This window comes from Ylistrum balloti, unplaced genomic scaffold (genome assembly GCF_031769215.1).
Source record: "Ylistrum balloti isolate Yb309-2 unplaced genomic scaffold, AGI_CSIRO_Ybal_v1 Utg369614, whole genome shotgun sequence".
NCBI lineage: Eukaryota > Metazoa > Mollusca > Bivalvia > Pectinida > Pectinidae > Ylistrum > Ylistrum balloti.
Window position 1 is genome coordinate 955196 of NW_026781888.1, and position 21696 is coordinate 976891.

The 21696-nt window shown below is 34.5% G+C and overlaps 1 protein-coding gene across 1 annotated transcript; it reads right to left on the reverse strand.

Annotated features, from left to right (window-relative positions):
• Window positions 1-3518: 3518 nt before the first annotated feature.
• On the reverse strand, window positions 3519-21412 carry LOC132548140 (uncharacterized). Its single transcript, XM_060211966.1, has 12 exons — window positions 21388-21412; window positions 14025-14051; window positions 13029-13388; window positions 11400-11611; window positions 8780-8941; window positions 7629-7776; window positions 7180-7337; window positions 6142-6293; window positions 5461-5585; window positions 5111-5188; window positions 4225-4290; window positions 3519-3706 (listed from the first exon to the last, which is right to left on the reverse strand). Exons 1-12 carry the CDS (start codon window positions 21410-21412, stop codon window positions 3519-3521), a joined length of 1701 nt encoding a protein of 566 aa, XP_060067949.1.
• Between the last annotated feature and the right edge of the window lie 284 nt (window positions 21413-21696).

Here is a 21696-nt window from a genome sequence, read left to right on the forward strand (position 1 = left end):
CCCTGTAATGGGAACGACTGCCCGGCTGATCATACCTACGTCACACTAAGCAGTGGGATTAGCACCTGCCTACCAGATCAAGGTATTATATCTTACAAAGACATGTCCTTCCATGTTTTTTCTTTATGTGATATTTTACCTCCTACAAAGAAATTAACTTGGAAAGATTGAAAACAATGTATACTATTTTCGCTGCTAAAGAAATTGTGTATAATGTATTGATTATGGTGTGTTCTTCCCGAACACCCCATACAAGACTAGGACCGATTTGTTATATAGTACAGACGATTAAGGTAAAGCAGGTCAGTTGGAATTCTACAGTTCCTTTCGCACACTGAGCAGACTAAACTTTGTCAGATACACCTAATCCAACTCCACGAATCTTTGTCACCTCATCTCTTTGGTATATTCTTTCTTAATATAATCTAGAAAAAAAAATTAGCAAAACTGTTCAAAGAAACAAATCTTGGTATCTTATTATAAATATGTGTTTTAATTGTTATTGTTTAACTTTAAGAATCGCAATTTGCTCGTCAGAACCAATCGGGATTTGTTCATTTTGATGGAATGATTTTCGTTCCGTTGCGTAAACCGTCGAGCAGGAACATGGCCGCGGCGACGTGTATGTCACTATCAGGACATCTGGCCGTTATAGACACCATGCGAAAATTCGACGTTATGAATACAACAGTATCGGATCTACCGTCCTGTAAGTAATTAGATTCATGTGCAGGCCGGTATAAATCATACAACTAATATATAGGATAGTACGGAAGCGTATTCCGGCCACGTTGTGTTTCATTTTTTCTCGAAATTTCGAGATAGCAACTCGAAATTTTGAGTTAGTAACTCAAAATTTCGAGTTGCTATATCGAAATTTCGGGTTACTATCTCAAAATTTCGGGTTAATATCTCAAACTTTCGGATTACTAATTCAAAATTTCGGATTACTAACTCAAAATTTCGAGTAACTATCTCGAAATTTCGAGTTGAAATAAAACACAACGTGGCCGGAATACGCTTCCGTAGGATAGGACTTAAGTTAAAGTTTTGATTTCATATGTTTTCATTGTATGTTCATTTCATAACGTAATCTATTTCTGACTGGTGCAATCAACATTGAATGTTCCAAGGTATATTATACCCAAGATTGTGACATAAAATGGACAGCAGTGTGTGATAAAACAAGCTTAGTTATGTTAAGACTTCAACAAATTTGCTTCTGTTTGGTATGGCAGTGTTTAACCTGTTCCATGATCTGTGTGAACGCAATGCTCCACAGGTCAGTGTTAAGGAAAAGAGTGGTTATAATTTGATCTCTACTGATTAGAACTAAATTAAACCGATTCTTTAAGGGAACACCACTGCAAGGTACTTTCTCTCCAAATTTACATGAACAAGTGGTGTAAGGTCTTTATGAGCGGACCTGAGGACGGATCTGTTTTGTTACACCATGAAAGGCGTGTCAATAACATCAGCCATCCACAAGAAACACATTAAGACATTTTTGCTTTTTGCAGATTATATCTATCCTCTTATGACATCACGTTCTCAACCACAAAAAAATACATTTTATCTATAATTTTAGTCTTGACATTAAATATCGTTCGATTGAATGTGTCCGTACATCACTACGTTAAATAGATGAAACGATTGTGACGATGTAGAAAAAGTCATAATTACGTTCAACCAGAGACATATATAACACATGTGATATATACGTCTCTGGTGCAACCCAAAAAAAAGAGACCTCTTCTCGTATTTCAAGTATAGGTATTTGGCATTTTTCACTGGCCACACTGCTAAACGTAATACCTAATTCTTTATTCTTTCTGTCTGCAACAGCTTCCTGGTGGCTTAGAGGACTGTATTTTGGGTCTGGTCCATTCATCTGGTACCCTGAAGAAACAGTTACTGATACAGATCAAACTTGTTTGTTATTCCGGCTTGGAACTGGTTTCATGTACGGACCTTGTTCTTTCACCTTGTATTTTGTGTGTGAATTATGATGTGCCTCCAAAGGAACTTATTCAGACCTTTAACAGAATAATGAAATGTGACTCTGTATATATAAACATTCAATCATAGTGTATCCCAAGATCCCTGGATACATCAGTGATACTGTTGTAACCCTGGTAAAATACTAGCCGCAATATACCACTCGGCTAGAGAGAACTTCTCTTTAGCTCGATTTGTTGAGCGTCAGACTAGTAAGTCTGGGGTCCCGGGTTCGATTCCTGGCGGTGGATTTGAGATGATAAATGACCTCTGTTACACTGTATTTCATCATCCCAGGATATATCAGTCATACTGCATCCGAGGCATAAACGGTGGTTGTCATTATGCCTAAATTGAAGTTGTCTGAAGGATATGTAACCCTTTGAATTTTACATATTGTCATTAACATTTGTGAGAAAGATCATCTATTAGAAGAAAATTATATTCAGTGTATTTAGTGTGATTATAATCAAAGTAAATATCAGTATTTTTTTCCTGGTTTCAGTAGACGCATAACGATATTACATCATACAGCTATTTCATTTTTCTATGGAACCTCAGTGATGCCGTAGGAACCCAGTTATTTAAATATTGAATGTGATAGCGAAAATTAAAACTGGTTGCATTGGCGTGAAAATTCGATAAATTCCTTGAAGTTCAGTACTTAATTATTTCAAAAGAACGTCTAAAATATGTATATTCTGAGTGTATTCTGCACCATGAAGCTATTGGACTGAATTATCATTATTGTTAATGTCAGCATAAATGGATTTGTTATTGTGTCGTTAATCACATTAACGTTTGTAAAATGCTTATTATTATCTAACCTGTGCCATCTTTTTCTATATCTATTATCATTATACTTTATAACAGTGCACGTACTGAATATAATGTGAGATCACGATAGGACATTTTATGACAATACCGTGGATTAAATTGTTAGAATTTTGTTAGAAATAGAAATACATTTTTTTTTTTTTTTTTTTTTTTTTACGACTTTTCTTGAGAAATATTTGTATCAACATAGATTAACGATCCATTTTTTCCCTTAATTGCGCATGTATATGAATAATGTTAAAGTCTTAAAGTGTGTTGGATCTAATTGAGTCTTGGCTTGTAAATTATAAATGCACTTTTTATTAATGAAGGTTTGTTCAAGCAATATCGTTGATTAGGTGATTTGTTTTTTTCCAATTATGTTTCGTTTTTCAATTCCCTACCAATGAAACACCAACAATATAGGCTCCAGTTCTTGACGATATCAAATATGGACTTTAATTATCAATGATTTACACTAATAAAAGAACACGAAATAGTGAAAATGGAGACAAAACTAATAAATATATGTTATCAAGCATTTGTGCTATAAAATGTCTTATTTGTATTTCCTGTTAATATCATCGTTCGCTTTGACCTTCAGCATTGTTCTGCTCCAATGAGTCATGAAAATTAATTCTTGCCTGAATTTGTAAACAGTTTTGCAATATTCAAGTCTAAAAGCGTCGATTATATGCGTATGTTCAAGGTCCTCTGCACGTGCCCGAACGAGCTACACATGCTTTACTGTTGAAATCGAAGATCAGATTCGCTGGACAGGGCCTGACAAAATCGCCGCTTGGTGCGCATGTCAGATAATAGTGACATCCGGTGCAGGACTGGTAATCTCCCAGCTGAAGATTACGACAGTCTGACGATCTGTGACATCCTCCTGCAAGGAAAAATATAAATCAGACTCTATCCACTCTCCTCAACCACACCTAATTTGTTGTCTTTATTTTTCAAAATTGTTCTGAAGTTAATTATAACCAGTCAAATTGAAATGTGTCGGAACACGTCAATATTTTTCATACCAAAAATGTTTCATCGCATCGAGTGACGATCAGAATATGTATTTAATTGTGGATGAATGAGATTTGGGGATATGGTTGTAAGACACAAAAAGAGACGCTTTTACTTGTAGAGAATTGAAATACGGAGAAAGTCGATGTAATCGGTACAAAACTGCTGTCATTGGCCTGGGAAACCATTATTAAATATCAAAACACCAATTGTTACAGGTAGACTATTGCGACAGAAGAAGACCGTTGTTGCAGGTAGAATTTTCATATTGGAAAAATATTTTTTAAAAAAACAAACAAACAAAGAAGACAACCGCAACTGTTCGAACTTTAAGACAGAAGTCCATTATTATAGGTATAAGTTAAAATAATTGGTTGAGACACCTACTTGTAAAAGTACTCTGGCCAACCGTTTGTACATTGCCTCCAATGGGAACTGGAATGTTTGCTTGTACTGAAAAATAAAAAAATACACATGACAGGTAACCAATGAAGAATAGCTGTGTTAACGTCACTAGAACCAATATTGAAAATTGTACCGCTACATTATGTATTAACACGAATTGATTTAGATTCGATGAAACACAGGTAAAGACATTAACGATAAAAACAAGTCATGCTACATATTGATATCGACAGGAGTATCCTGCTGTAAATCTTTAACATGTTGTACTTATTGAACGCACTTTAAAACAAACGTGTACTGAAGGAAGAGGGCATTCCAGGAAACAAGTTAAAACTTATCCATATTTTCTTTGTATTTTTCAAGAGCTTTTTTCCTTTTTTAACCGAATTTGAATTAGGATTTCTTTAGCAGCTTTGCGATTGAATTGGGATATACTTGGTGTACGAAGACGTATGAAAGATGATAAAAAAAATCTTTTTCATTATCATTATCCAACAACTAGGTGTTTGTTTTATCTTTTCTACTGTAATTTAGAAAGTTGTCGTCCGGAAAATAAAAAATCCATACTCTGTCCCAACTTAACAGATATTGGGATGCATTGTTTTGTGTAGGATAACTAGAGTTGACGTACAAGGAAAAAGACGACCCTAGGTTTACAACCTGTAGAGAAGAATCCTGTTTTTATTATCCTGTAAATGGTCAGTAATATTATGTAAACGACGTGACAACATGGCCTTCATTTTTGTGAATTATAGGTTTTGTGATTCTCGAAACACCATATATACAGACAACATGATAGTTACTTATCCACGGATCTCGAATGTTTTTACTAAGAAACCAAGCCTAAAATCAAGCTGTCGTGACCTACTTGTTATTGGAGCCTGCGTGGAGGGCGTGGTCGGTATTACGATAGCTGGGGTGAAGTTATTGACGGGTGCATTCCAAACTGAAATTGATATATTAATTAATATTATTACATTATACAACATGATGTGTGACAGGAAATACAGCATTAATATCCACGGAGAATGTTGTGAGATATCGATTGTGTTTAGTTTTCCTGATCACATGACTCAAGTCTAACATGATCTCTCGTATATACCCGATAATAGTGACTGCATATTGATATCTTGAGTTTGAGGAACACAACCAACACGTAACATAAAGTTAATAAAATAATTTATAGTCGTGTAAACGACATCCTGATAAAATACTTACATTTCTTTTTCTCACATACGTAGTTGATAGGGTTGTTACAGTTGATGTCGTTCAGACCAGAATTCACCAGCTCACCACAGTGTTCTATCGTCATATAGTTATCCGGCATCTTTGGTAGCCAAGGACTGTTTTCACAATTAACACAATAAGTCCTGAATACTCATTTAAGTGTAATATAGCATTCAATTCATCAATATCTTTTAAAATATTTTCTATGAGATTAAATTTATTGATAAATAGAAACCGTCTTTGAATATTGCACATGCTGCATATTGAATTACCGTTTATTGACAAAGAGATGCTATACTTAGACTATTAATTGGATGTGTGTGTGTGTGGTGGGGGGGGGGGGGGGGGGGGTATTACTTACATAATGTTAGTGTCGTGGGTGTGTGTTGGGGGTGTATTACTTACACAATGTTAGTGTCGTGGGTGTGTGGTGGGGGTTAGTATTACATACACAATGTTAGTGTCGTGTGTGTGTTGGGGGTAGTATTACACAATGTTAGTGTCGTGGGTGTGTGGTGGGGGTAGTATTACTTACACAATGTTAGTGTCGTGGGTGTGTGGTTGGGGTAGTATTACACAATGTTAGTGTCGTGGGTGTGTGTGGGGGGGGGGGGGTAGTATAACATACACAATGTTAGTGCCGTTTGTGTGTGGTGGGGTTGTATTACTTACACAATGTTAGTGTCGTGGGGGGTTCCGTCTATCCATTTATAGTCTTGCGTATCTCGTCTTGGTCTGTTACTAAGACCTACCCAAACTTGAAACAGTGGGTTGGTTTGGAATTGTGTGTTTTTAACGATATTCAACTGTTGAATGATCCAGTTCTAAAATAAAGATAATAAAATTTGAATAGTCAAGAGTTTTTTTATTTTGACCAATGCGTTCTAATTTTTTTAATTCCGGAAAGATTTACAAAAACGTAAATCATTAAAGAAAAATTCAGACGACGTACTGAATTCTTTATCGTAGCAGCATTTTGTTCCAAATCACAAAATATTCACACTTGACCATACGTTAGTGATCAGCAATTTCAGTAGGAACATTTTAATTGATTTTATTTCCCTTAAACGTCATCATACTCCCTGTCGTATCCAATTTTTGTTTGCTACCATAACCGCGCGATACATCTAACTTGACGGTAACCAACTTATACACGGGTATCTCGCCCACTTACAACTAACTGGTAAATCATACCATGCTCATATTGTGGGTTAAAATGGCAAGCTTTTCGAATGGTTCAAATTAGTATAAGATACAGGTAGGTAGGTATTTGATTTAATGCAGGCGGTCTTTTATTTCTCGGTCAGCGCATACCAAACCGGGCATGTCAACGAGCATCCCAGTTTTGACGGACTCTGAAAGACTACAGTCAGAGGAGAAAGACTTCTGTACAGACAAACAATGTTAACCCAATCATCACTGCTAACAGGCTTAGGGGAGAACGGAACGTAAATGCTCGTGTTAGCTGGCGTACCGCCTTGACGACCAGTAAAACGCCATTTGTTAAAACTGTTGATTACATAATCCACAAACGCTTATAAAACACCGGTTTTCTTGTTTTCGTGTGTCTCAAAGCACTGTTTTTCTTAAATTTTTTAGTATTTTTTTAAAGTATCATTTTTTATGCCACGAATGTCATTCCAAATAGAATAATTTATTCCAAAAGCATCAACCTCCTAGTGTGACATATACATAATTGGTAACACCCACCCTCTCCTGGACGGTGTCGATCTGCACGAGGTCCCCCTGTTGTAGCCTGCAGGCTTGTCTCGCATCGTCAAAACCTTTGGACTGGTTCGTGGAAATGAGGTAACACTCGTTACTATTAGGTCGCTCCAACCATCCTGACGGACACTGACCATATGGATCTATAATAAAGTAATTTATTAACATTGAAATTCACCAAAACATTTTGGACGTGAAGATGTTCTGCCTCTAATCACTGTAGATTCCGGTATCATTAATTTGTATATTTAGCTTTAATCTTATTTCACTCACCCTTATTATTTGCGTGTCGACGTACATCTAGAAGAAGGTTTAGGTTTTGTGATAACATACTTCGCCTTCCATCAGGTAACTTTTCATTACTATTATCATTTGAAATAGCTCAGCTGAATAAAAGGTTTTACATGAAAAGACATTAACAGTAATAATCTTACTAGCGTCAGTTGGGCAACCAATTGTGTCCCATCTCAGTGACACGTGAGAGTCCCACGTGACCGGATACAAACGGATGTACTTGGCAATTATTGGGCAGGGTAGCATGTTGGTGACGGGAGTGTCCTGATCTGTGTTTCCTGGGAAAATCTATAATGAAAAAACACCTTATAATACTGACTACTGCCTATGTATTGTCTGTTGTTGAGACCCTAACACATTAGACTACTGTTCTTTATCTATAATAGTACGATTTCGTTCGCAGTTCGTTCATTTTTGGTAAAAAAATAAACTCTGTTGTCAACTAGAGTATACGCATATTTTAGTACATATAGATTTAGTACTACTTTTCCCATTGCACGATGCTTCTTTTTTAAAAAAATCCTTAACTCGTTACTTGACAAAAAATTAGTTTCAGCTGTTATATAGAGCATCAAAATGTGTAAATTGCGGCTACTGTCTCCAGAGCGAGTAGGGGCAGGTCAGCCGTAAGGACAGGTCAGTAGTTAGGAAAAATCAGTGGTATGGATTGGTCAGTGGTATGGACATGTCAGTGGTATATTCATGGCCAGAGGCAAGGACAAGTGGTAGGGACATACACTAAAGACAGGTCATCGGTACGACAGGTCTACGGTAGGGAAAGGTCTTTGGTATTACCAGATCAGTTCTATGAACAGATCAGTGGTAGCGACAGATCAGTGGTAGAAACAGATCAGTGGTAGGGACAGGTCAGTGGTAAGGGTATGTTATTGGTATTGATAGATCAGTGGTAGGGATAGATCAGTAGTAAGGACAGATCAGCGGTAGGAACAGATCACTGGTAGGGTCAGGTCAGTGGTAGGGACAGGTAAGATGTAGGATAGGTCCACAGTAAAGGCAGGTCAGTTGTATAAAAAATGGTCAGTGGTAGGAATTATCATTGATAAGAAGTGGTATGGACAGGTGAATGGTGTAGACTGGTCAATGGTATAAACAAGTTAGTGGTAAGACTGGTTATGAAATTTTCGTGTAACTTTCATATTAAAACAGAATGGCCCATCAACCCTGACCATCTTAGTTGTAAAGAAGACGTAAAAGCTGAATTATTCATAACATAAAACAACCAAGTAAATAAACTACATTCCTTTTTATCGTTCACAATGAAAAGACATACCATATCATTAGGTCCGTTTTTCACCATCTGCCATGTGGTCCCATCAATACTGTAGCCGACTTTGTAGCTTGTCACCTTCTGACTACAGCAGTTATCCTTAGGGTTAACGTTTCGTCCCTGTGTCACCATTCCTCGAATAGTCGACACTTTCGTCAGCTCCGCCTAAACAGTAACACATAATGGATAATTGTTAGGCCAACTCGGCCTAAAAATGTTCAAACCCAATCATTGGTTAGTCCGGTCTATGCATTACATCAGATATATCATTGGTCAGTCCGGTCAAAGCATTACATCAGATTTATCATTGGTCAGTCCGGCCTAAGCATTACATCAGATTTACCATTGGTCAGTCCGGCCTATGCTTTGCATCAGATATATCATTGGTCAGTCCGGCCTATGCATTACATCAGATGTATCATTGGTCAGTCCGGCCAATGCATTACAGCAGATTTACCATTGGTCAGTCCGACCTATGCATTACATCAAATTTATCATTGGTCAGTCCGACCTATGCATTACATCAGATGTATCATTGGTCAGTCCGGCCAATGCATTACAGCAGATTTACCATTGGTCAGTCCGACCTATGCATTACATCAAATTTATCATTGGTCAGTCCGACCTATGCATTACATCAGATGTATCATTGGTCAGTCCGGCCAATGCATTACAGCAGATTTATCATTGGTCAGCCCGGCCTATGCATTACATCAGATTTACCATTGGTCAGTCCGGCCTATGCATTACATCAGATTTACCATTGGTCAGTCCGGCCTATGCAATACATCAGATTTACCATTGGTCAGTCCGGCCTATGCATTACATCAGATTTACCATTGGTCAGTCCGGTCAAAGCATTACATCAGATATATCATTGGTCAGTCCGGCCTATGCATTACATCAGATGTATCATTGGTCAGTTTGGCCTATGCATTACATCAGATGTATCATTGGTCAGTCCGGCCAATGCATTACAGCAGATTTACCATTGGTCAGTACGACCTAAGCATTACATCAAATTTATCATTGGTCAGTCGGCCGGTGGTCAATTCGATATGAAATATCATAAAATCAACTCATCTCTCTGATTCCCCAAGAGGTAAAGACAACAATGTTAGTAAACAAAAAGAACATATTGACATTTGATAAAACTGAATGCTTACGTCTAAACGTTATATTTATAATCGTTTGGTCAGTAGTTATTTGATTACAGAAGATGAATTGAATGTTTTTTAGCCTTTGAAACGGCCACTATAGGATGTGACGTGTTAGATGAGTTTAATGAGAAGAAACCTGTTTATTTATATTCTATGTACACGAGCGAGGATGTAATTTAAGTATCCATAGTTACTGTCATAATATCCGAAACGAAAATTAAAGAAGACATTATTTATCTGATATATGCCAAAAGTGTGCAACAGAGAAAAAATTACATTACCTGTAACCCTTCCTATATGTTATAATAAACATGATATTCTACCTGTATGTACTAATAAACACGATATCCTACCTGTGTGTACTAATAAACACGATATCCTACCTGTGTGTACTGATAAACACGATATTCTACCTGTATGTACTAATAAACACAATATTCTACCTGTATGTACTAATAAACACAATATTCTACCAGTATGTACTAATAAACACGATATTCTACCTGTATGTACTAATAAACACGATATTCTACCTGTACGTACTAATAAACACGATATTCTACCTGTATGTACTGATAAACACGATATTCTACCTGTATGTACTAATAAACACGATATTCTACCTGTACGTACTAATAAACACGATATTCTACCTGTATGTACTGATAAACACGATATTCTACCTGTATGTACTAATAAACACGATATTCTACCTGTATGTACTAATAAACATAGTATTCTATCTGTATGTACTAATAAACACGATATTCTACCTGTATGTACTGATAAACACGATATTCTACCTGTATGTACTGATAAACACGATATTCTACCTGTATGTACTGATAAACACGATATTCTACCTGTATGTACTGATAAACACGATATTCTACCTGTAGGTACTAATAAACACGATATTCTACCTGTATCAACTGATAAACACGATATTCTACCTGTATGTACTGATAAACACGATATTCTACCTGTATGTACTAATAAACATAGTATTCTACCTGTGTGTACTAATAAACATGATATTCTACCTGTATGTACTGATAAACACGATATTCTACCTGTAGGTACTAATAAACACGATATTCTACCTGTACGTACTAATAAACACGATATTCTACCTGTATGTACTGATAAACACGATATTCTACCTGTATGTACTGATAAACACGATATTCTACCTGTATGTACTGATAAACACGATATTCTACCTGTATGTACTGATAAACACGATATTCTACCTGTAGGTACTAATAAACACGATATTCTACCTGTATCAACTGATAAACACGATATTCTACCTGTATGTACTGATAAACACGATATTCTACCTGTATGTACTAATAAACATAGTATTCTACCTGTATCTTCTAATAAATATGAAATTCTACCTGTATGTACTGATAAACACGATATTTTACCTGTACGTACTAATAAACACGATATTCTACCTGTATGTACTGGTTTTTATCGTTCACACCCGCACTCCAGGCTCCTCTCAGATAAGTTCCGTTTGAGTAATCAACAGCAGTAGTAAAGAGACGTGACCGATGGGGCTTATGGTCGTCATTTGTTTTATTTGACCATGTTGATGAAGCGGTCAGTTTGTTGTCGGGAACTCCTCGAACTCCAGATATCAAATATTCGTGACACACCTGAGGTGCTACAACACATTTAATAATACATTGACAAATGAAGGTGTTAAAAACATTTCAATTAAGTTTATCTGGCTGAAACAGAAGACGAAAGCTTTAAATAGAATTTCCACGATGGACACAAGACGTTCGGATATCATTGAAACAAATGAAGATTGTCAACAATTTCAAAACAAAACCCCATCATGGCTCGTGACTGCAAGGCGTGAACACAGTCAACAGAATATAAAGTCTCCTCGGTGTTCATAGAACAGAATTTAAGAAACATTAGTCTTTTCAAAAAAACGTCATAGATCAGAATTGTAGAACCATTAGTCACTTCAAAAACGCCATAGAACAGAATTGTAGAACCATTAGTCACTTCAAAAACGCCATAGAACAGAATTGTAGAAGCATTAGTCACTTCAAAAACGCCATAGAACAGAATTGTAGAAGCATTAGTCACTTCGAAAACGCCATAGAACAGAATTGTAGAAGCATTAGTCACTTCAAAAACGCCATAGAACAGAATTGTAGAACCATTAGTCTTTTCAAAAACGCCATAGAACAGAATTGTAGAAGCATTAGTCACTTCAAAAACGCCATAGAACAGAATTGTAGAACCATTAGTCACTTCGAAAACGCCATAGATCAGAATTGTAGAACCATAGGTCACTCAGAAGATCAGAAGAAATTTGTGTAAACACAGGACTCTTCAAAAAACATGTTATAGAAAAAAGTTATGTTAATACTGGACACTTCAGAAATGCGCTATGGAATAGAGTTTTACAAGCACAGGACACTTTTTACAATATGCAATGTATATTTGTTAAAACATTGTATATAAAAGTGTAATGTTAATTGATTGCAAATCAAATATATTAAAAAGACATTTGTAAACATATAATATAATATTAGTTGGCTGAAAGTTTAATGTCAGGAGGTAAAGAAGTACTGCTACATAAAAAGTGATGTTCATGAGAATTCACTGTAATGGTACTATCATAAAAAAGCATGATGTTCGTAAAAATTCACTGTAATGGTACTATCATAAAAAAGCATGATGTTCGTAAGAATTAACCGAAATGGTACTATCATAAAAAAGCATAATATTCGCGAGAATTAACTGGAGGAATACTGTTATATACTGTGACGTTTGTAAGAAATTACTGATAAAGGACTGTTATATAATAAAAAAAAAATGCCATAGAATAGATCTGTGTAAACACTAGATACTTCCTAAACATCAAGTAGAATAGATTCGTGTGAACAATGGACATTTCATAAACATGACATAGAACATATTTGTGTAAATTGAACAGTCCATAAACATCACATAGGATATATATATTCACACAAGGGACTGTTCATCATCAACAAAAAGAATAGAATAGACGTGCCCTTCATCATTTGTGTAAACTTCGTCTTAATTTGTATTGCGCTCACCTCCTTGTTGTGTCAGTGTTTGTTGTGTTACCGGGGCGACCGTGGTAGTCGTGGTTGTGGTGGTTGTAGTGGTGGTGGGGATGGGGTCACAGTCATACTGAAGGTCAAGGTATTTTGCGACCCCTGGACACGGATCTTCACCAATCACAGTGCTGTCTGCTGTCAGCTGACAGGCATTTAATCCATTACATTTGTTTGCAAGGTAGCCCGTTGTACGCCCGGAAGAGTAGCAGTTCGTTGTCGGATCATTGCTGCACACGATCTTTGATGTCCGACCAAAGTTCACACTTCGAATTTTTAAAGCAAAACCATTCTTACACGAGATGGAATCCGTGGAATGCTCACAAATGAATTTATTCACTACAAAAGAATGAAGAAAGTCAAAGTGAAACGATTGTTTGCGTTAATGACGTCATGGTGAGTCATTGGCACTGCATGGACATCATTAACAAGCTGTTTGAGCCAATTCCTGCTGCACTTTTTGACATTGTTTAGTTCTTAAAGCATATAAATACTCTTATATATTAACGTACAATTTTATCTACACAAAAGGATATTTTTTTCATCTTCAATCATGTTGATCAAAGGTTGTCGTAAGTTTATCAAAATATGTAATAATGATAAAGATTACAATTTTTGATATTCCTTCATTGCTTCTTCTGATAAGTTTAGAATTTTTTTAAATCACTGTAGCCTACTTTTGCTTTAAAGTTATATTAGGAGAATTTCGGTCAGAAAGTTCTGATATTCCAATGCTATTTGTATAACTAGAATATTTCCTTTGGGTTGTAATTTTATCATATGTGATAGTAAATAATGACCATAACGGTTTGGAACTTCTATCTTACGTAGTTGTAATGTCAATGCGTTGGTTAATGTTCCTATCACTGTATGACAATATCAACAGCTATTTATATCGTACACCCAACAACGACAGAAATCCAGTAAAATCTTTATAAACCAACTACGTTATCATTAGAGATTGTTGTTACTTACATGAGAAAACCATGCCAGGTAAAAATACTGTAAACACAAACAGAAAAATGGTTAGCGATATATAATTAACGATGACAGTCATAAACAACAACATTTCTTAGTCGTATAAAGTCTCCTCTTAGTGTTCATAATAGTATTAAAGGACAGACCCTCCGCCCTTTATTTAGAGTCATAATAGATGTAGTATTTTTAGACAGACCCTCAGCCCTGTATTTAGTGTTCATAATAGATGTTATATTTTAGGACAGACCCTCAGCCTTTTGTTAAGTGTTCATAACAGATGTAGTATTTAAGGACAGATCCTCAGCCCATTGTTTAGGACTTCATGTTGGTTAAGCACTTAATTGTTTAAACTTTTTTAATGATGCATTATAATATATGTTGTTCCTAAGGCAACAAACATGTATTTCAGTGTTTAAATAATTCCGACGGATACCTTTAGAAACATCTTAATATTCACGTTTAGTCAAGTGTCTCGATGCCTTGTTTGAATTTTGACATCTAATCCAGATGACAATTAAAAGTGGACCTGATGTGGTCCCATCTCTTCCGAACAAAACTTGAAAACGAAGGTTATAACAGATATTTTCAACCCTAATGTAAACCCATCACCTACTAACACCATATATAAACAACAGTAGATACGGATATTCTAAACCTTACTGTGACACCATCACCTACTAAAACCACCTAAACAACAGTACGTACGGACATTCTAAACCTTACTGTGACACCATCACCTACTAACACCATATCTAAACAACAGTAGATACGGATATTCTAAACCTTACTGTGACACCATCACCTACTAAAACCACCTAAACAACAGTACGTACGGACATTCTAAACCTTACTGTGACACCATCACCTACTAAAACCACCTAAACAACAGTACGTACGGACATTCTAAACCTTACTGTGAAACCATCACCTACTAACACCATATCTAAACAACAGTAAGTACGGATATTCTAAACCTTACTGTGACACCACCACCTACTAACTCCACCTAAACAACAGTACGTACGGACATTCTAAACCTTACTGTGACACCATCACCTACTAAAACCACCTAAACAACAGTACGTACGGACATTCTAAACCTTACTGTGAAACCATCACCTACTAACACCATATCTAAACAACAGTAAGTACGGATATTCTAAACCTTACTGTGACACCACCACCTACTAACTCCACCTAAACAACAGTAGATACGGATATTCTAAACCTTACTGTGACACCATCACCTACTAACTCCACCTAAACAACAGTACGTACGGACATTCTAAACCTTACTGTGAAACCATCCCCTACTAACACCAACTCTTGACATTAAAGTGATAGAATATTGTAGTACAGGGTCTACCTGAAGAGATGCATGTTTGATTAGTTACATTACTGTTTCTAAGTCTCCCCGGCTGAAGAATCCTTTACACGTGGTTGAGTCTGGCAATTATTTCAATATAATGCATGAATAAATAAAATCATTTTTCATGACTTAGAACTATAATCCTTAATGCACATGAATGTGTTCAGCCACTATCGATTATTGCTCCTCATTGCTAGTAAACAGACACACGGAATCAGGTTATGATCAGGAATTCTCATCGATGTCCTGAAGTTGTGTCATTTTCTACAGAGAATGATGCGGTTGTGTTTCCACTGGTGTTTGAAACCATGAAGGAATATGTCTTTCGTTGTTTTGTTGTATTTGAAAGCAAATCTTATGGAATATAATTATTTTAAAGGATTCTTTTGAAGTGTATATGAATAAACTATGATATGACATTTTTTAAATATTTGGATTGTTCTAAGAGATTTCAAGCCTCGGTGAAAGATTAAACATGTAGACCTAAGTGTTTGTAGTGTACAACCAAAGTTCATTTCCGTTTCTCGATTCTTACAGCTAATAAAATCCAACTCCTAATAAAATTAGAAAGTAGTACAGGTACAAAAACAACAGAGGTACGTTCATATATCAAAGGATTGATCACACTAGAAATTCAGTACCCGTGCAATTGACCTTTTAGTAAAACAAATCAGAATTTCACGTGTAACATATGAAGCTATAACACGTGTTTACAACTGGCTTTACAGAAAATCTACCAGGATTATGGAAACACAGAATAGGTTTACAACTTCAATAGCACTGTACGAGTTTAACCTGTAAACTATTAAGCTGTTTACTCCTTCAACTAAATTAGACGAAGTCGAGTTCTATGTTATATTTGTTATTCGTCAGGGAGACAGCCACGATAAAGACCGTTTCTAAGAATTTGAGGAATTGAGAGTACAAAGCTTAAATCGGCAATAGAAAGTCGAATACAAATACGTTATTAGTCGAGAGAAAATCTATCTAAAAGTATTCCTGATTATCAATAGTCGAGAGAAAAACGATTTAAACGTATTCTGATTATCAATAGTCGAGAGAAAATCTATCTAAAAGTATTCCTGATTATCAATAGTCGAGAGAAAATCTATCTAAAAGTATTCCTGATTATCAATAGTCGAGAGAAAATCTATCTAAAAGTATTCCTGATTATCAATAGTCGAGAGAAAATCTATCTAAAAGTATTCCTGATTATCAATAGTCGAGAGAAAATCTATCTAAAAGTATTCCTGATTATCAATAGTCGAGAGAAAATCTATCTAAAAGGATTCCTGATTATCAATAGTCGAGAGAAAATCTATCTAAAAGTATTCCTGATTATCAATAGTCGAGAGAAAATCTATCTAAAAGTATTCCTGATTATCAATAGTCGAGAGAAAATCGATTTAAAAGTATTCCTGATTATCAATAGTCGAGAGAAAATCTATCTAAAAGTATTCCTGATTATCAATAGTCGAGAGAAAATCGATTTAAAAGGATTCCTGATTATCAATAGTCGAGAGAAAATCTATCTAAAAGGATTCCTGATTATCAATAGTCGAGAGAAAATCGATTTAAAAGTATTCCTGATTATCAATAGTCGAGAGAAAATCTATCTAAAAGTATTCCTGATTATCAATAGTCGAGAGAAAATCTATCTAAAAGGATTCCTGATTATCAATAGTCGAGAGAAAATCTATCTAAAAGTATTCCTGGTTATCAATAGTCGAGAGAAAATCTACCTAAAAGTATTCCTGATTATCAATAGTCGAGAGAAAATCTATCTAAAAGTATTCCTGATGATCAATAGTCGAGAGAAACTCGATTTAAAAGTATTCCTGATTATCAATAGTCGAGAGAAAATCTATCTAAACGTATTCTGATTATCAATAGTCGAGAGAAAATCTATCCTGATTATAAAAGAGATTCCTGATTATCAATAGTCGAGAGAAAATCGATTTAAAAGATTCCTGATTATCAATAGTCGAGAGAAAATCGATTTAAAAGTATTCCTGATTATCAATAGTCGAGAGAAAATCTATCTAAAAGTATTCTGATTATCAATAGTCGAGAGAAAATCTATCTAAAAGTATTCCTGATTATCAATAGTCGAGAGAAAATCTATCTAAAAGTATTCCTGATTATCAATTGTCGAGAGAAAATCTATCTAAAAGTATTCCTGATGATCAATAGTCGAGAGAAACTCGATTTAAAAGTATTCCTGATTATCAATAGTCGAGAGAAAATCTATCTAAAAGTATTCCTGATTATCAATAGTCGAGAGAAAATCTATCTAAAAGTATTCCTGATTATCAATAGTCGAGAGAAAATCTATCTAAAAGTATTCCTGATTATCAATAGTCGAGAGAAAATCTATCTAAAAGTATTCCTGATTATCAATAGTCGAGAGAAAATCTATCTAAAGTATTCCTGATTATCAATAGTCGAGAGAAAATCTATCTAAAAGGATTCCTGATTATCAATAGTCGAGAGAAAATCTATCTAAAAGTATTCCTGATTATCAATAGTCGAGAGAAAATTATCTAAAAGTATTCCTGATTATCAATAGTCGAGAGAAAATCGATTTAAAAGTATTCCTGATTATCAATAGTCGAGAGAAAATCTATCTAAAAGTATTCATGAGTATCAATAGTCGAGAGAAAATCGATTAAAAAGTATTCCTGATTATCAATAGTCGAGAGAAAATCTATCTAAAAGTATTCCTGATTATCAATAGTCGAGAGAGAAAATCGATTTAAAAGTATTCCTGATTATCAATAGTCGAGAGAAAATCTATCTAAAAGTATTCCTGATTATCAATAGTCGAGAGAAAATCGATTTAAAAGGATTCCTGATTATCAATAGTCGAGAGAAAATCTATCTAAAAGTATTCCTGATTATCAATAGTCGAGAGAAAATCTATCTAAAAGTATTCCTGATTATCAATAGTCGAGAGAAAATCTATCTAAAAGTATTCCTGATTATCAATAGTCGAGAGAAAATCGATTTAAAAGGATTCCTGATTATCAATAGTCGAGAGAAAATCTATCTAAACGTATTCTGATTATCAATAGTCGAGAGAAAATCTATCTAAAAGGATTCCTGATTATCAATAGTCGAGAGAAAATCGATTTAAAAGGATTCCTGATTATCAATAGTCGAGAGAAAATCTATTTAAACGTATTCTGATTATCAATAGTCGAGAGAAAATCTATCTAAAAGTATTCCTGATTATCAATAGTCGAGAGAAAATCTATCTAAAAGTATTCCTGATTATCAATAGTCGAGAGAAAATCTATCTCGAGAGAAAAACGTACGTATTCTGATTATCAATAGTCGAGAGAAAATCTATCTAAAAGTATTCCTGATTATCAATAGTCGAGAGAAAATCTATCTAAAAGTATTCCTGATTATCAATAGTCGAGAGAAAATCTATCTAAACGTATTCCTGGTTATCAATAGTCGAGAGAAAATCTATCTAAAAGTATTCCTGATTATCAATAGTCGAGAGAAAATCTATCGAGAGAAAAACTAAAAGTATTCCTGATTATCAATAGTCGAGAGAAAATCTATTTAAAGTATTCCTGATTATCAATAGTCGAGAGAAAATCTATCTAAAAGTATTCCTGATTATCAATAGTCGAGAGAAAATCTATCTAAAAGTATTCCTGATTATCAATAGTCGAGAGAAAATCTATCTAAAAGTATTCCTGATTATCAATAGTCGAGAGAAAATCTATCTAAAAGTATTCCTGATTATCAATAGTCGAGAGAAAATCTATCTAAAAGTATTCCTGATTATCAATAGTCGAGAGAAAATCTATTATCTAAAATTTAAAAGTATTCCTGATTATCAATAGTCGAGAGAAAATCTATTTAAAAGGATTCCTGATTATCAATAGTCGAGAGAAAATCTATCTAAACGTATTCTGATTATCAATAGTCGAGAGAAAATCTATCTAAAAGGATTCCTGATTATCAATAGTCGAGAGAAAAATCTATCTAAAAGTATTCTAAAAGTATTCCTGATTATCAATAGTCGAGAGAAAATCTATCTAAAAGTATTCCTGATTATCAATAGTCGAGAGAAAATCTATCTAAACGTATTCTGATTATCAATAGTCGAGAGAAAATCTATCTAAACGTATTCCTGATTATCAATAGTCGAGAGAAAATCTATCTAAACGTATTCCTGATTATCAATAGTCGAGAGAAAATCTATCTAAAAGTATTCCTGATTATCAATAGTCGAGAAAAAATCTATCTAAACGTATTCCTGATTATCAATAGTCGAGAGAAAATCTATCTAAAAGTATTCCTGATTATCAATAGTCGAGAGAAAATCTATTTAAAAGGATTCCTGATTATCAATAGTCGAGAGAAAATCTATCTAAAACTATTCCTGATTATCAATAGTCGAGAGAAAATCTATCTAAAACTATTCCTGATTATCAATAGTCGAGAGAAAATCTATCTAAAAGTATTCCTGATTATCAATAGTCGAGAGAAAATCTATCTAAAAGTATTCCTGATTATCAATAGTCGAGAGAAAATTATCTAAAAGTATTCCTGATTATCAATAGTAGAGAGAAAATCTATCTAAAAGTATTCCTGATTATCAATAGTCGAGAGAAAATCTATCTAAAAGTATTCCTGATTATCAATAGTCGAGAGAAAATCTATCTAAAAGTATTCCTGATTATCAATAGTCGAGAGAAAAACGATTTAAACGTATTCTGATTATCAATAGTCGAGAGAAAAACGATTTAAACGTATTCTGATTATCAATAGTCGAGAGAAAATCTATCTAAAAGTATTCCTGATTATCAATAGTCGAGAGAAAAACGATTTAAACGTATTCTGATTATCAATAGTCGAGAGAAAATCTATCTAAAAGTATTCCTGATTATCAATAGTCGAGAGAAAAACGATTTAAACGTATTCTGATTATCAATAGTCGAGAGAAAAACGATTTAAACGTATTCTGATTATCAATAGTCGAGAGAAAATCTATCTAAAAGTATTCCTGATTATCAATAGTCGAGAGAAAATCTATCTAAACGTATTCCTGATTATCAATAGTCGAGAGAAAATCTATTTAAAAGGATTCCTGATTATCAATAGTCGAGAGAAAAACGATTTAAACGTATTCTGATTATCAATAGTCGAGAGAAAATCTATCTAAAAGTATTCCTGATTATCAATAGTCGAGAGAAAATCTATCTAAACGTATTCCTGATTATCAATAGTCGAGAGAAAATCTATCTAAAAGTATTCCTGATTATCAATAGTCGAGAGAAAATCTATCTATCTAAAAGTATTCCTGATTATCAATAGTCGAGAGAAAAACGATTTAAACGTATTCTGATTATCAATAGTCGAGAGAAAATCTATCTAAAAGTATTCCTGATTATCTGATTATCAGTAGTCGAGAGAATATCTATCTAAAAGTATTCCTGATTATCAATAGTCGAGAGAAAATCTATTTAAACGTATTCTGATTATCAATAGTCGAGAGAAAAACGATTTAAACGTATTCCTGATTATCAATAGTCGAGAGAAAATCTATCTAAAAGGATTCCTGATTATCAATAGTCGAGAGAAAATCTATCTAAAAGTATTCCTGATTATCAATAGTCGAGAGAAAATCTATTTAAACGTATTCTGATTATCAATAGTCGAGAGAAAAACGATTTAAACGTATTCCTGATTATCAATAGTCGAGAGAAAATCTATCTAAAAGTATTCCTGATTATCAATAGTCGAGAGAAAATCTATCTAAAGTATTCCTGATTATCAATAGTCGAGAGAAAATCTATCTAAAAGTATTCCTGATTATCAATAGTCGAGAGAAAATCTATCAAAAAGTATTCCTGATTATCAATAGTCGAGAGAAAATCTATCTAAAAGGATTCCTGATTATCAATAGTCGAGAGAAAAACGATTTAAAGTATTCTGATTTCCTACCTAAAGCATTGATAGTATACTTACTGACTGCAAGAAGATATGTATACATCTTAAGATTACAAAGTCCGTGAAATGATTGCATAAGAAATCGACTTAGTCCAAAATATTCCCGTGTATCTTGGAAATGGTCACTGTTTTTCTCACGTACGTGCGGTTATGTCCCCCATGAACCGTCTAAAATCTGCGGTGATAGGGACCTCAGGGACTATATATCCTAGTTTGGTTCCACACCCTATTGTCGATATACTGTTTGAAGCCTACATTCCATCACTGTAAGCAATATCACGATTACTCCCTAAACGGCCATGTTGTTTCCACTTTCGGCATTTTCAA